The sequence below is a fragment of the Paramormyrops kingsleyae genome, chromosome 1 (genome assembly GCF_048594095.1).
Source record: "Paramormyrops kingsleyae isolate MSU_618 chromosome 1, PKINGS_0.4, whole genome shotgun sequence".
NCBI classification, from domain to species: domain Eukaryota; kingdom Metazoa; phylum Chordata; class Actinopteri; order Osteoglossiformes; family Mormyridae; genus Paramormyrops; species Paramormyrops kingsleyae.
The window spans coordinates 75,459,579-75,474,604 of record NC_132797.1 but is presented as its reverse complement, the minus strand read 5'-3'; the positions used below and the strand labels follow the sequence as shown (position 1 = coordinate 75,474,604).

The 15,026-nt window shown below is 46.6% G+C and overlaps 1 protein-coding gene across 1 annotated transcript in view; it reads right to left on the bottom strand.

Moving 5' to 3' along the window:
• atp10a (ATPase phospholipid transporting 10A) overlaps positions 1–10,788 on the bottom strand; it is a 35,661-nt gene extending 24,873 nt beyond the window's left edge. Inside the window, exon 1 of the mRNA XM_023800887.2 lies at positions 9,726–10,788. Within this exon, the coding sequence (XP_023656655.2) occupies positions 9,726–10,153 (428 nt within the window). The 5' untranslated portion in view covers positions 10,154–10,788. The remainder of the gene's footprint in view (positions 1–9,725) is intronic.
• Positions 10,789–15,026: the final 4,238 nt, after the last annotated feature.

Genomic DNA, 15,026 nt, shown 5'->3' with positions numbered 1-15,026 from the left:
CAAACAGGCTGAATTCTCTGACAACTAAACAGGCATTTACCACCATCGAATCAGTAGTTTTAATGAATCTCAATCATAATATGAAGAGAAAAAGTCACAATCACTTTTCAGTTGAAAAGATTCTCACAATCCCCAAATGCAACATTATACTAATAAAATTACATTTTTAAGGCCCAGCAAAAACTCTGGCTTTAATGTCAATAAATGAAAAATAGAGGGGGGGGAGGCTCAAGGTCACATCCCAAAAACAGGCAATAAGAGAGAGAAAACTACAAATGCAGGCCAGGTCAGAGCAAGCAGAGTGCGTCCGCCGTCATTTCAGCAGCTCAATCGAGCTACAGTGAACAAACCTGAAAATAATCAAATAGATTTAAAAAAAAAAAAAAAAAGTGCACCAATACCACACAACAGAGAATCGGGGTGAGGGGGAGGGGGATGCACAACTAACATCATACCTCGAATAATTGTGCATTGATTGTATCTTTCTGTCTCGGGGAACATCCATCCATCCATCATCTTCCGCTTGTCCAGGGTTCGGGTCGCGGGGGTAGCAGCTTCAGTAGAGGCACCCAGGCCTCCCTCTCCCCAGCTAACCCCACCAGCTCCTCGGGGGGGACACCGAGGCGTTCCCAGGCCAGCCGAGAGATATAATCCCTCCAGCGAGTCCTGGGCCTGCCTCGGGGCCTCCTCCCTGTAGGACATGCACGGAAAACCTCTCCGGGTAGCCGCCCAGGAGGCATCCGCACCAGATGTCCAAACCACCTCAACTGGCTCCTTTCGACGTGAAGAAGCAGCGGTTCTACTCCGAGGCCCTCCCGGATATCCGAACTTCTCACCCTATCCCTAAGGGAGAGCCCAGACACCCTGCGGAGAAACCTCATTTCGGCCGCCTGTATTCGCGATCTCGTTCTTTCGGTCATTACCCATAGCTCATGACCATAGGCGAGGGTAGGGACAAAGATGGACCAATAGATCGAGAGCTTGGCTTTTTGGCTCAGTTCTTTCTTAGCCACGACGGACCGGTTAAGCGCCTGCAGAACTGCAGACGCCGCTCCGATCCGTCTATCCAACTCCCGATCCCGCCTACCCTCACTCGTGAACAAGACCCCGAGATACTTAAACTCCTCCACTTGAGGCAGTACGTCTTCCCCAACCCGAAGAGGGCAAACCACCTGTTTCCGGCTGAGAACCATGGTCTCGGACTTGGAGGTGCTAATCCTCATCCCTGCCGCTTCGCACTCGGCTGCGAACCGCCCCAGTGCCTGCTGGAGATCCCCAGCAGATGAAGCCAACAGGACGACATCGTCTGCAAAAAGCAGCGAGGCAATCCTGAGGTCACCAAACTGGACACCCTCAACGCCTTGGCTGCGCCTAGAAATCCTGTCCATAAATATGATAAACAGGACCGATGACAAAGGGCAGCCCTGGCGGAGCCCAACACGCACCTGGAACACGTCCGACTTATTGCCGGCAATGCGGACCAAGCTTCTGCTCCGTTCGTACAGGGACCGGATCGCCCACAACAGTGGACCCCGGACCCCATACTCGCGAAGCACCCCCCACAGAGCACCTCGGGGAACCCGGTCGTAAGCCTTTTCCAAATCCACAAAACACATGTAGACTGGATAGGCAAACTCCCAGGCCCCCTCCAGTACCCCTGCAAGGGTATAAAGCTGGTCCAGTGTTCCACGACCAGGACGAAAACCGCATTGTTCCTCCTGAATCCGAGATTCGACTATCGATCTCACCCTCCTCTCCAGTACCCTGGAATAGACCTTCCCAGGGAGGCTGAGAAGTGTGATCCCCCTGTAGTTGGAACACACACTCCGGTCCCCTTTCTTAAATAAGGGGACCACCACCCCGGTCTGCCAATCCAGGCCATGGAAAGTGACTTTCGGTCGGCCTCAAAAAGGTTCTGGCAAACCATACGGAGTATCAGGAGGGGGAAGCAGCTCCTGGTTCCTACTATTTATAGTGGGGGGGGGGGCTGTTGACCTCATCTGGGGACATCATCCGGAGGTGGAAGGAATACTTTGAGGACCTCCTCAACCCTGCCTCCGATACATCTACGCATACTGCCTTTGAGACATCTGAGGGCGTAGAGCCCGAGGGTGCTGGGGGGGGCTTGCCCATCACTGAGGCTGAGGTGGCCGCGGCGGTTAAACAACTCCGTGGTGGCCGGGCCCCGGGGGTGGACGAGATCCGCCCGGAGTACCTGAAGGCTCTAGATGTTGTGGGGCTGTCGTGGCTGACACGCCTTCTCAACAGTGCGTGGAGGTCAGGGACAGTGCCGCTGGATTGGCAGACCGGGGTCTCGGGGAACCTGAACTCCAAATAAAAGGTCACTAAATAAAGGCTTTCAAAGTTCCTCCTGTTGTGTTTACACAGTTAGACGGCCTAAGGTCCTTCACAGTTACACTGTTAGACGGCCAAAGGTCCTTCACAGTTACACTGTTAGACGGCCTAAGGTCCTTCACAGTTACACTGTTAGACGGCCTAAGGTCCTTCACAGTTACACTGTTAGACGGCCTAAGGTCCTTCATATTCTATTGATCACCGTTCACTGCGACCAGCAAGATCATCACACAGCAGAGGATGACAAGGACTCTGACTCTGAATAACAATCATGTACGACTGGCCCCCCACATGGCTAAAACCTATAACTGTCACCTGGAGCTTCTGATAATAAAACCAAACTCTACAAACTGCAGCAACTTTCAGTTCGCAGAACAAGAAAACAAAGGATAAAAAAAAAAATGTTTAAAGAGCTACAAATCAAGATTTCTGCATTACCAGTTACTGGGAACTTTATAAATGAGCAAATGGGAAAACGAGCACCCAAAAGCATTGAGGAAAACTGGCCATAAAGGGACATAATGGGACATCATTGGGCGTTTGCACCAAGTTAGTACGTCAAGTTGAATCTGAGACTCACAGCAGGGTATGGTATTCATTACATTTTACAATCACCTAACACACACCAGAAAAAACCACAGTGCTCCCTGCCCCGCGTTTTCGAATAAGTACAGTTTGCATTTCTGTACTCCAAAAATCTAATGCATTTGTTTTCGTACTGAAAAAGGCTGTCCTCAACTCTTTGAGCTCCAGCCAAGGAACACTAAGCATTGCAGGAACTACTTTGAGCTATAAACAATTTTTAAAGCGGTATTGTGTTTTTCCTTACATTTTTTTTTTAAACAATGAGTCTGAGATAACAAAAATGCTACAAACACAGGCCAACGATATTTATTACCGTTTTATGCGTAGACACCCATGAAGAACAACAAACAGAAAAAAGCCTTTGGGTGGATTGTGTTAATTTTTATTGTAGCAAATCTACTGAACCATAACAAGGGACACACCCCTTTCCGAGATCCAGGCTGGACCCGGCCACATCCCGCCACCTGACCTGAGAGCGTTTGGCATGCCGAGGACACGGAATTTCTGTTTGTTGATAACGGCACAAACACAAGAGCTGCCCCTGCCATGGGCTCAGCCAGATGGGGCATTCAGACACCCAGACGTTTCCCTACACTGCCATCTTTGTGGCTCAACTGAAAAAATAAAGCCAGTCCTAAAACTTAAAAATTTCACATTCGATTTTACGATTCTAAACCCATGTTACTTCAGCTGACACTTCCAAAGGTGCATAGCTAAATTTCTATCGAAAGGCAAAACACATACCTCACAGATTATTTATTCAATTCCACTAAATAGTACCATTTTGATTAAAATATATGGTTGACAACAGAAGCTTTGGCAATTAAATGTATGGTTTTGCCAGGTGTCTGGAAATAAAAGGGGGTTCATATACGGCAAGGGGTGAAATGATGATTGATGAACATATTCCAGTCAAGCACAGCTCCTTACGAGAGCCCCTGAAATACTGATTCTCTTCCTTAACATGCCACATTTCTGTATTTCTGAGAGGAGAACTGCTCCCAATAAACAGGAGGTAAAGGAGAGTTGGCTGTACTGAATACACGAATCTAAGCTCAATGTGTTTGTTTGCATTACTCCATAAATATTATCGTGTCTAATACCAGCAGGCAGCACAAACAAAGGCCAACCGTGGTACAACCAGGGCAGTTCCCCTCCGATGCTCATCAGAAACCTGTCAATTCTGTTTTTCTGTGCCTTCCTGAAATACATCCCATTTAGCTTCACTGAAATGCAGCCTTTTTGTGTTTATTTACACATTTCCAAACAAAAACATGACATTTACGAAGCACACAACATCAACTCATAAATAGCCGTTAGCTAGATGATGACTTTTTCCAAAACAAAAAAACAAAAAGTACTGAGGAAATACATTATCTCCACAGGCTTAAAAATAGAAGCTGAAATATACATTGATGCTTCTGTTACTTGCATCTTAAACACAAAACAATTTACAGCAGATGGGGACAATATCTACCCATGACATCACAAAGGTGCCACGGTAATGGGCAATCGCTAATCGCTAACTGTCCGCATCAGTCATCACAAAATATTGTCTTTGAGGCAATGAGCAAAGAACTAAAAATAGCAAGGCACATGACCCAGCAGCCATCCATTATGACACCATACACACTGGGTGTTCGACAGCACCGAACAGTCGGTCCCTCTTGGGCAGATAAGGGAAGACTTCATGCTAATGTTTGCTAACAAGAGCTAGGCCAGACAGCTTGTCCATGAGGCACTTCAAGATATCACTTCACACCCCCAAATTATTATTGCATAATCGTAGCACAAAATGTCTAGTTCACACAACGAGAACAGCAAATTTAAATCTCTGGTCAAATGGTATGTTGATACTGAATTTGCACTGAAGAATTTTTGCAGGGGGACAGATACAATTTTGTGCTTCTCAATTTCAAAATATAGGAAGAATTCATTCAGCATATCTGAAAACTTTGACATCAAAAGTGAGTATTAGCAACAAACTAGAGGAAAACTCTCGCAAAATGCAGCAAATCATAGCACAGCAAAACATTCATGAATGACATCTGTGCAGGGTGCGATTCATTACAAAGAAACACTGGTTTTGTATACTTATGGAGAGAAATTCTTCATTGCAGACAATAAAATTTCCCTTTCCAAAGTACATACACGCAGTATATAAACTGCATTGCTTACAAGCATATGCCGGATTTCGGTTACTTAAAATATTATTTTGTAACAATTCAAACAAGACTGTAATGCATTCAATGTCAAGCAAATGCCATTACTATTGGATCTTAAATTCTTAAAATTACAGTGACACTTGTGGACACAGAATTTCTATGCATTCAAACAGTGAAATTACACAATGCACATAGTTTAAAAATCCAGTCATTAAAAGAAGAGCAGACTGCTTTGATGAGTTACTGTTTGAGGTTTCCTTCCATCTCCGGCCCAATTCAAGCCACCCTCACCTCCCTGATTCATAACATCAAGAGAAAAGCCAACACTGAAATACTTTGTCCCCTTTAAAAAATAAAAAAAATGAAAGAATCAGCTACACACTCCTTTCCCAGTACAGCCCGAACAGCACGACTCGCAGCCAATGGAAATGTGCTGCTGGGGTCTGTGCAACTTTCTGGGAAAACTCTATGGAAAAAGTGCATCAGGTTTACGAGTCACAGAGACCTACATTTCTCAATGTGCCTACAACCGATGGAACCCCTGGAACCCAAAGAGAGCCGAATGGTAGATTCTGAGCTACGCATAATTAATTTGAAAGCGTTCCTCTGCTTCCCACGTTCGGCCAAACCATGAGCGGAGCAGAGCAGGGGCACCTTAACCTCCTCAGACCTGACACACGTCAAGCATTAGCACACTTAGTATCATTAGAAACTTCACAGTTCGGGGGTTTGGATACGACCTACAGCCTTACGCCTGAAAAACCGCCTCTGGCGAGAACAACATCTAGAGGGCGGACAGCAGGAAGCCCGAAAAGAACCTGAGCACTTCCGGCCTTGAAAACAGCGGCACCACAGTAGAAGTAAAGCTGCAGAACGGTAGACACTGAGTCCTTTAACAGGCCTGAACGCCGGCCCTGTACATGGCGGACAGAGACACTTTTCATTAGAAAAATGTTCTATAAAAACATAGAACCTCTGGTAAATATTATACGCACGCACACACGCACACATACATGTAGGGTAAACATATCCCTATGGGGACCGCTCATTCATTTCAATGGGAAAAATGCTAACGCTAACTATGACAACCTTAACCCCTACCCTGCCCTAACCATAACCATAAGTAACCTAACAAAATACAAGAGTTTTTGCATTTTTAGTTTTTTCATAGCAGTCACCTTTTTTATAACAGAGTTATACACACACACACACACACACACACACACACACACACACACAACTTGGGGAACCTGAGCTCCAAGATGAGAAACTGATCAGTAAAAAGTCACTAAAGCAAGAGTTTCAAAGTTCCTTGATGTCAAGCATTTATGGAAAACAAGCTTCATGCAGACTCTGGATGCCATCAGCTGAACTTCTGCTTCATCTGCCTATTTTACTTTGCACATCATATGTTTTATATTTCAATATTCAGTACATTTAACGCATCGTACTTGCTGGTGTTTCTGTATGGGACAGCACTCTGCCAAAGACAGACTTTTGGGGTCAAACTACCTTCTGGTTCTGACTCTGCACTGCAGGTGGAAATAAGATAATCACTCATCAGGGGGGGAAAGGAAGCTTACACACGTCCAGTTTCACCAGGTCACAGAACTAATTACATAATTATGTAATTAATGTTAAATCAGTGAACCATATACAGCTGAGAAAAGTATTAAACCCATTTTAAAATAAAAATCATGAAAACATTCTGCAATTTCCTTCGGGATCAAAGTTCTCTTTCCATCCATACCACCACCCACCCACCCACCCACCGCATTCAAAGGAGCGCTATAGGAGGAACTCATGACCTCGACCGTGTTCAGCTCATTGAAAGGCGCTCTTCATTAATCAGTATGACCACCTCCACGTGAAGCAAATAATGCTGACAATTCCATAAAAACAACGTGTCTGGGATACATGAGATGCTAAGCTAACATTCAGTACTCTTAGGCGACACGTCAAATGCAGATGAAAAGCAGGCAGGGATCGAGATCCGAGTGACTTTAATAAGGGCCGAAGCATGACGGAGAGACGACCGGGTCAGAACCTCTCTGAAAAGGCGAGGCTTGTAGGCTGCTGACGGTCAGCGACTGCGAGTACCCGCTGAGAGCATCTGAGGGGTGAATAACCACCAACTACCGATAGTATGTTGGGTGGCAGGGGCTCACTGACGAGAGATGTGGAGGAAGACGATCCGGTGTGGTACAAAGCAACTGCGGGCTACTATGGAACAAATGGCAGATTTCATCAATTTGATGATGATGACTGGAGTAACGTGTCACGACACACGGTGCTTGGAGCACGCCCATGTCTTCAGCGATCAACACACATGTATCACATGTTAGCTTACCGTCTAATGTATCCCAGACCATCATCTGGACCATTACTTGCTTCACTTGGGAGTTACCATAATATTTTTAGTTCATCGGAGCCCATCGGTGGGTCATATATGTAAAATTTCTCCTGAAGTCGTTTTACAGGCCCAACTAAATCTACCAGTTTGAGACAAACAAAGTTCACTTCCGGTGCAACGCCCTGGCGCTTGTTGTGACTGCCCAGCAGACAGAGACCTAAGGGTGCAGACAGAGACCTAAGGGTGCAGACAGAGACCTAAGGGTGCAGACAGAGACCTAAGGGTGCAGACAGAGACCTAAGGGTGCAGACAGCACACGGGATTGGGACGCAGTGAGAAAGGCAGCAGGCTGTTCTCAGGGGTCAAAGTTCAGCACGCCTTGACCACACTTCACTGGATGGGTGACTTGTTAGGAAGGCTATGTCCTGCAGAACCGTGCCTGCAGAACCGTGCCTGCATCCTACAAAACGTGCTTCCAGGGGTGTGACTCTCACTGCTGATCCAGGATCCACCTTGCAGCTTCCGGTGCACGAACCCTCTCAGCTGAAGGGAAGACAAGAGGACGTGCGAAAGGAGTCGTGCGAAAAGCGGGAACTTTCACGTCCCCGCCGACTTTCTGCCAGTCCTGAGCGCTTTGGAGTCTCGTGTGAGCAGGATTTTCTCAGTTCCTCTACAGATGTTTAGCCAAAATAACCATTTAAACTGTACATTAACAAGCAACAGCCAAAGAGTTTCAATTCAATTGCCAGGCTGAATATGTTCTGTGTGCAGAGGAATGCTGGTGCATGGAGAACCTGGGAAAGTGTAGGATTTATAGCAGGGTTCTTCAAATCTGGACCTCGATTCCAAATCCAGGCCTTGTTTTCAGTTCTCCCAGGTAGTTAGTTTAATAATTACTGATTCTGATTGGTCAGAGGCTTCACACCTGACTGACAGGTAAAGGAAGGCTGGAAAACCAACAGGGCTCGGACCTCGAGGACCGTGATTTGAATAACCCTGATTTATAGGTTTAGGTTTTTTTTTTTAATACAAAGAAACAGCTCCTGTAGCTTAGCGAGCAGAGCATTCTGCTAACGACGGAAAGGCTGTGCTTATAATCCCAGGAATCACAAACAAATTGTAAGCCTTCCCTCTACTGTAAGAAGCTTTAGAAAAAGAAAAAAAAAACTAATAAAATGCTAATTGTACCTTGTAGTTGTCACATGTGTTTACAATTTTCCTATAAATAACAACAACAACAACAACACTTGGTGTGTCAGCAAACAATTTCCATCCACCATCCGATTCCTACACGGCCAGGAGGCAGGGGACACCCTGGAAAGGATTTGGGGGGGGTTACCTAGATATTTGAGGGCCCTTTGGCAGTTCCACCTTGCCCCCTGCCCCACACCAATTTCATGTATAATTTAATGTTTCCAAGGGCGCCTGTCAAAGCCCCCCTGCTGAATTGGCCAGTCCACACATAATCATTCATCTAAGCATGTTTTTTTTTTCGGGGGGTGGGGGGTAGCTGGGGTGCGAATCGAACCGACAGTCACGGAGGGGGTCAACCACCCCCACTCATAAATCATATGCTCAATTAACACTGCAGAATTAGCCAAAGCAACTTAGTAAAAGACACCCCAGGACCACCGTAAAAAGCCCCTCGGCTGCAGCCCGGAGGCACCGGCGCGATGACTCACCCAGAACAGCCCGGACCGGGCTAATTAACCCGCACTAGGGCAAGGGGCAAACAGCGGAGCAAGCCGTGAATCACGCCTGTGAACCAGCCGCGTTTTACAATGCCATCCTCCGAAACTACAGCCGGAGGACGCACATGGTGAAGCAACGTAAATCCAGTACCGGTCTGCCAGTACGGCCAGTAAAAGCAAGGACGTGGAGGGTGGAAAACACAACCTGCTGTCCGCAGGCCAGCTGAACTTAACCTGGGCCTAACGCTGCAAAACATCAATGTACCAGCGATTAAATATCAGGGTGACCAGTCAGGGAAAATGGTACCAAGCTGACAAAACTGGGCATTGTCGGTTATTAATGACGCCGTGCAAAACCGACTATGTGGCTTTTAAATGTGTAAAAAATACGGAACACCAAAATCAAAAAGTTGGTACTTTAAGGAAACTCCAGTGATCCGCGCGATTTTACAATGTAGCAACAACAGGTACTGGGATCGCCATCACGCCAATGCAAAAGTGACAACAGGAAAGCAAAAAGAAGGAGAAAACAACAGGGAGCCCTACAGACCCTAACCACGGCTCCGATCTGCTTACTTGCAGTAAACAAGGCAATCCATGTGGTTTATTTCTTTATCCGAACGGTGTCTTCGGTAATCCTCCCACAGGTCTTTGATGGCCGTGACGGATAAAATGAATATGACGGGGGCCAGGGCTAAGACGGGCTGGAAGGCGTTCACCACCGGCACGAAGTTCAGCAGGGCGATGAACACGAAGTAGACGTTGGCGAAGCGGTGGAACTGCTCGAAGAGGTTCTTGGGCAGGAAGGAGAGCAGCGTGTACTTGGTGGTTTTGATCTTGTTGTTGGCGTAATGCTTGTGGGGCTCCTCGGCCCCCCGGGCCCGCTCGTACGCGACGTTGGAGCACACGATCCTGCTTTTGCTCTCCTTCTTGCTTTTCCTTTTCGTCCGCTTTCTGACTTCGCAACTTTTCAGCGCTCCGGCTTCCCCGGACTCCCGCGCCATGCTGCGCCGCAAACTCTCCAAACTTTCTTCCTCTTCTTCCTTTCTGCTTTCATTTGGAGAGTAAAACACGCTACGTGATCATGCTGCCCTTCTGTCCTTCCCGGAGAAATCGCTACTCGCTTCATCGAGCGCACTTTTCCTGCCCATTTCTCTTGTTTTTTCCCCCTTTATTTCTCTTATTGGGATCGCAGAGCTTTGTTTAGCTGCATCCCGTTTTTTTCTCCCCACTTCATGCCTTGAAACCCATCATCTCGTCATTCGCGAGCGGACGCCCCGCCTCCGCCGAGGAGCCGCTGCCACGCATCGCCGGCCTTTTCTCCCACAGCTGTCCGTGTCCCACAGCAAAAACACCGTCCGATCGTTAATAACGATCATCCACCTCCTATCGAAAGTTACCCACACAATCCTTACACTTTTTGCGAGTCAAATTACTATTTTTTTGTTTGTTTGTTTTGCATTAGATATCAATTCAAACATCCAGTCGTTTAAATGTAACCCATACGCTATTTAAAGCGCATTCATTTTAGCACATCTTTGATAGGTAATATGCATCGAAACGACTAACTTTTCCTCAGTATGCTCCGCCTACTCGACAGGCGTTTAAAATGTGAATAAATGAGTGAGGCTTATGAGGTAGAGAGACTAAGGTTAATTCATACATTCCACGGTTGCTGGGCGGCTCCCCCAGACTGTGTCTTACCCCTCCTCTCTGTGACTCAGCGGCCCTTGACGCCAGACCGTAAGATCTGATTCATTTTTGTAAAGTTTACCGCCTCACTTGTCCATTGCCTGCTAAATAAAAGTAAACGTAAATGCAAATATAAAGTCGATGATTAAATCTACTCCAAATGTCACCTGCAGTCAAGTGGTGTAAGCTTCTTATAATTGGCCCCAGTGTAGGATTTCTAAAAATGTTATTCATTTTTTATTTATTTTTTTTTGGGGGGGGGGGGGGGCTGTCCTCATTTCTGTGCACATGTCCATGCACACAAACAAAGGCTCTGAGCATTAACCCTAACAGTGAAATGTTACAGATGTACCGCATATCCTTAAGGTGTACAATATGACGTCTGATAACCTTGTCAGGAAAAAGGGAAATCAGACGCTTTGAGCGCGAGAGATTGCTTTGGTAATTTTCAATAGGCTCCTGATCCTCCCCGTTGAGGGGCCTCTCCACCCCCTCGGGGCCCCAGGGCGGCTACACTGCCTATAGCACCGTCAGTCTTTGAGTCGCAGTTCAGTGACTGATATTGCAGCCGCGATGCAAAATGTGAATAGCCTAATCAGGCTAAAAACAGCTAGCAGACCACAGTGTGGGCACTGGGCAACAGGACGGGGGTTTTCTGAAGAGTCCCTGATACTGAAAGCTGCAACCTGAACCACCACCTAAATATCAAGCAGTTTCTTTCAAATAACGGCTATTAGTTACTAGCCTCTTTAAAGGAGACTCTTACAAGATTTCCATAACACTCACCTTGTATGTTACTTTCTGAAATTCATGCGTTCGGCTGAGTAACAGAGGTGCCCCAGTGAGAAAGGGAGACTGCCCCACGCAGGGTGGAGGGGTGGGGGACTGAGCGAAATACCTTGGAGGTGTTCAGAAGCTACGCTGAGAGCAGCTGCCACAGCTGTGGGCCTGAAGCAGACATATCTGACTGATTCCTATTGCACTTATGTACCTGGGGTCCTATGTGGTCGATTGAGATCCACTGCCCTGGATAATCTTTAGGCTACAATCGGGTTTCCTCCCAAAACGTACATTTGAACTTCTCTACCTTTTCCTTTGACAAATAGGGCCTGTTGGAGCAGGGCCCTAATATATATCATTTACTGTCATGATGGCTCTGCTTTTCACACTAGTACTCTGCCCACAAGATTCACAAAGAAACACTCAGCCTGCTGCTTATGGTTCCTGTTGTACACACAGACATTCTTTGGATTAGTTTTTGTTTTATACAGTCATTCATTTGTTATTTCATTTGTTCTTCCCAGCAATGTATCCACACAACCAGCTATTGAGCTGTTGACCTTCCTGAATCTCATCTGCCCATTATATCTTCCACACCTTTTCAATGCCAATTTTTGCTTGCAGTGTTTAGTGTGCTTGGTAGCTGTGACTGATACAAATATCCTTCACTGCCCTGTTGTGGGTCAGTTTAAACCCAGGGGTACCTCAGCATGCACAGAGAGCTGAATGTTTACTCAGTGTGAACAAGGTCGCTCGTTATCGTCAAATAACCCTCCCCCCCCCCCCCATGAAGATCACCGAGTCACCGAGAGGTGAGCAGAGCTCGCACGACCATTTCAGACACACTGCTTTGGAAGACCTTGCAGGTTGTCCTGTGCTGCAAATGGCTACCAGCTGGTTGCTGGTTCAATTCCCAGGATTCTGGAATCTGTTTGAATCTGTAGCAGAGTAACTTGTTTGAGATTAAGGTATCTACTTAAGCAATTAATAATGTAAAATTTGGGATTTCTTCCTGGTTGGGTTATTTTAATATCAGATTTATGGTTCTAACTTTGCTCATCCAGAAAGAATTGGATTCCATTCATCCTCCAGTCTTGTCTCCTTAGAGGCAGGAGACAGATGCCAGTCTATCACAGGGCAGTTGCCAGAAGCAATTTAGAAGCGTCACATAGTGATGGTGTGGTTCAGACCAGGTTGTAACGGCCACTGTAAGATCCACAAAGCGTGGAGTTTATATAGGTATCTGTGAGAATGAGGTCGGGTAGATCATAGCTCAGTGCAGAAGTAAAGAAACAGCATCACTGCAGAAATAATTAAGGTTCTCTGAGAACGGTGCTCCTCTGAGACTTTGTAAAGGGCTCCTTCCTTCCTTTAGAGGGCAGAACCCAGAGTGCTTTGCCCGCTCGTTTGAGGGTCCCCGGGGCGCGACTCGCTCTCACCGCCGGCACAGCAGGCAGGATAGTATCACAGCAGCCGCTGCGTACAGCGTGTACAGAGTCGGGGCCCCTCTGCCGCCGGGGATTGTGGGTTGGGGCCCGACCTTCGCCTGTGCAGAGCAGCTGTCCTGCCAAACGTGTCGGTGGCTGAGCTGACCTTCCAGGGTGTATGTTCAGTGCCTCCTGGGCTTTGCCCAGGTCCATTATAACTGCATTTGGATTAGCCGCTGCTGGAGAGTGGATGGCGTGTGGCCCCCTCACATGCTGCGGACGCTTTCCTGCACAAAGCCGCCCCAATTGGCAGCTAGAAAAATACCACATATCTCTTGCATAAACTGCATTTATGATAAAATGTGATATTCAGCTGGTATGGATTATGGCTCTGGCTTCTGTTCCTTTTATACGAACGAGCTTTATCTGTATCGGTCTGGATGCTGGCTTATTTGACAGGCTGTTTTTTCACTGTAACTGCCTTCCACCTGGTACGGATGATAAGGATGACTGAAATGGAATAGCTGGCCTCTTTAAATGTAGCTGGTCAGCCAGGGGCCTAGAGGGCGCTGTTACCTCTGGGGCCTGATAGAATGGGAGCCCTTCACATATGGTAAAACTAGAATTGAGGGTGAAATATTTATTAGAATGGATCTTTTACCTTTTGGTCTTAATAATTTTTTAAATATATAATTGCACAACCATAATGACACAACCCTTTAATAGAGGTAGGTGAATTTGAACCATGAATGTGAATTTACCCTATTATAAAAATGAAAACCTTCATAAAGCGTCAAAAGCTTTCTGTTAAGACAGAATATAGATATTGTAGAGCAGGAACTTTGGGGGTTTTTGAAAGGATCTCTACAGGTGTACATGGTCCCATTTGATCTAAGAGCGAAGCCATCACTTCCAAAATGGCCACAGAACCCGTGGAGTTTTTTTGTCCATGTATGACAGGAAGCCCGCCCCCCCCCAGGGAAAATGTGAACAGAAACCAGGCTTTGCTTGAGAAAACAAACTGAACTGGAGCATTTTGAAACTGCTGACCACTCAGTTTGCTGGCAGAGGGAATTGTCTTCTCAAAACGACTGCAAGTACATATTTTACACTCTTTCACTGTGGTACAGTCAACACGACTTAATGAAGTCTCCGCCATTCCTTTTTTTTGTCGAATCAGCCTTTCAGACCCCCTCTCCCTCACCTCGTCGAGCGGCCTTCTCTGGCACGGCTGCCGGGAGGTAATACCGAAAATCACCAGAGACAGTTCTGGAACCAGCCCCGTGATTTATTTCTTATCCTGCTCCTGGTTTGGGTCAAAGTGCTGACACAGGCTGACCCACCCCCCAGCCTGGACCAGCTCGGCCCAGCCCGGCCCAGTCCGCAGCTTTTTGCGCTGGAGCTTCACACTGCCTCAGTTCCGGAACTTTCTCACATGACACTGAGGTTATCAGGCCTTCTCCTTAAGTTGTTTATCTCCTCCAGTCTGCTTCCACGTTCCAACGGCCTTCTGTTCAGATCGGGTGGTTGTGTGTGTATGTCGGCGAGTCCCTGGAAAACATTATCCAAGACCTCTGTTCAAGATTAATATTTTATCTGGGATCGCCTCTGGGTCATCGCACACTTATTTGAAAAAGCAGTTACCAAGTAACAATCTAGAAAGATAATGACTCTTGCATCTGTAATAGGCTCGTCACTGGCTATGACCAGCAGGTGAAAAATACCATATTCCACAAACAGCAGTTATGGTGGTAGCCAGATAGTGGTACGCATAGATTACCAGTCCCTGCTTATCCAATTAGGGTCATGTTAATATGAATATTTCCCAGCATGCAGTGGGCTTGGATATATTCTGGACAGGATACACAACCACCCATGTTCACACAACTGAATTGTGGGAGAACTGAACTTTGGGAGAACCTAGGAGAATGTTTTGGACTGCTGTGTTGTGTGAATAAAACATTACATAAGAACATAA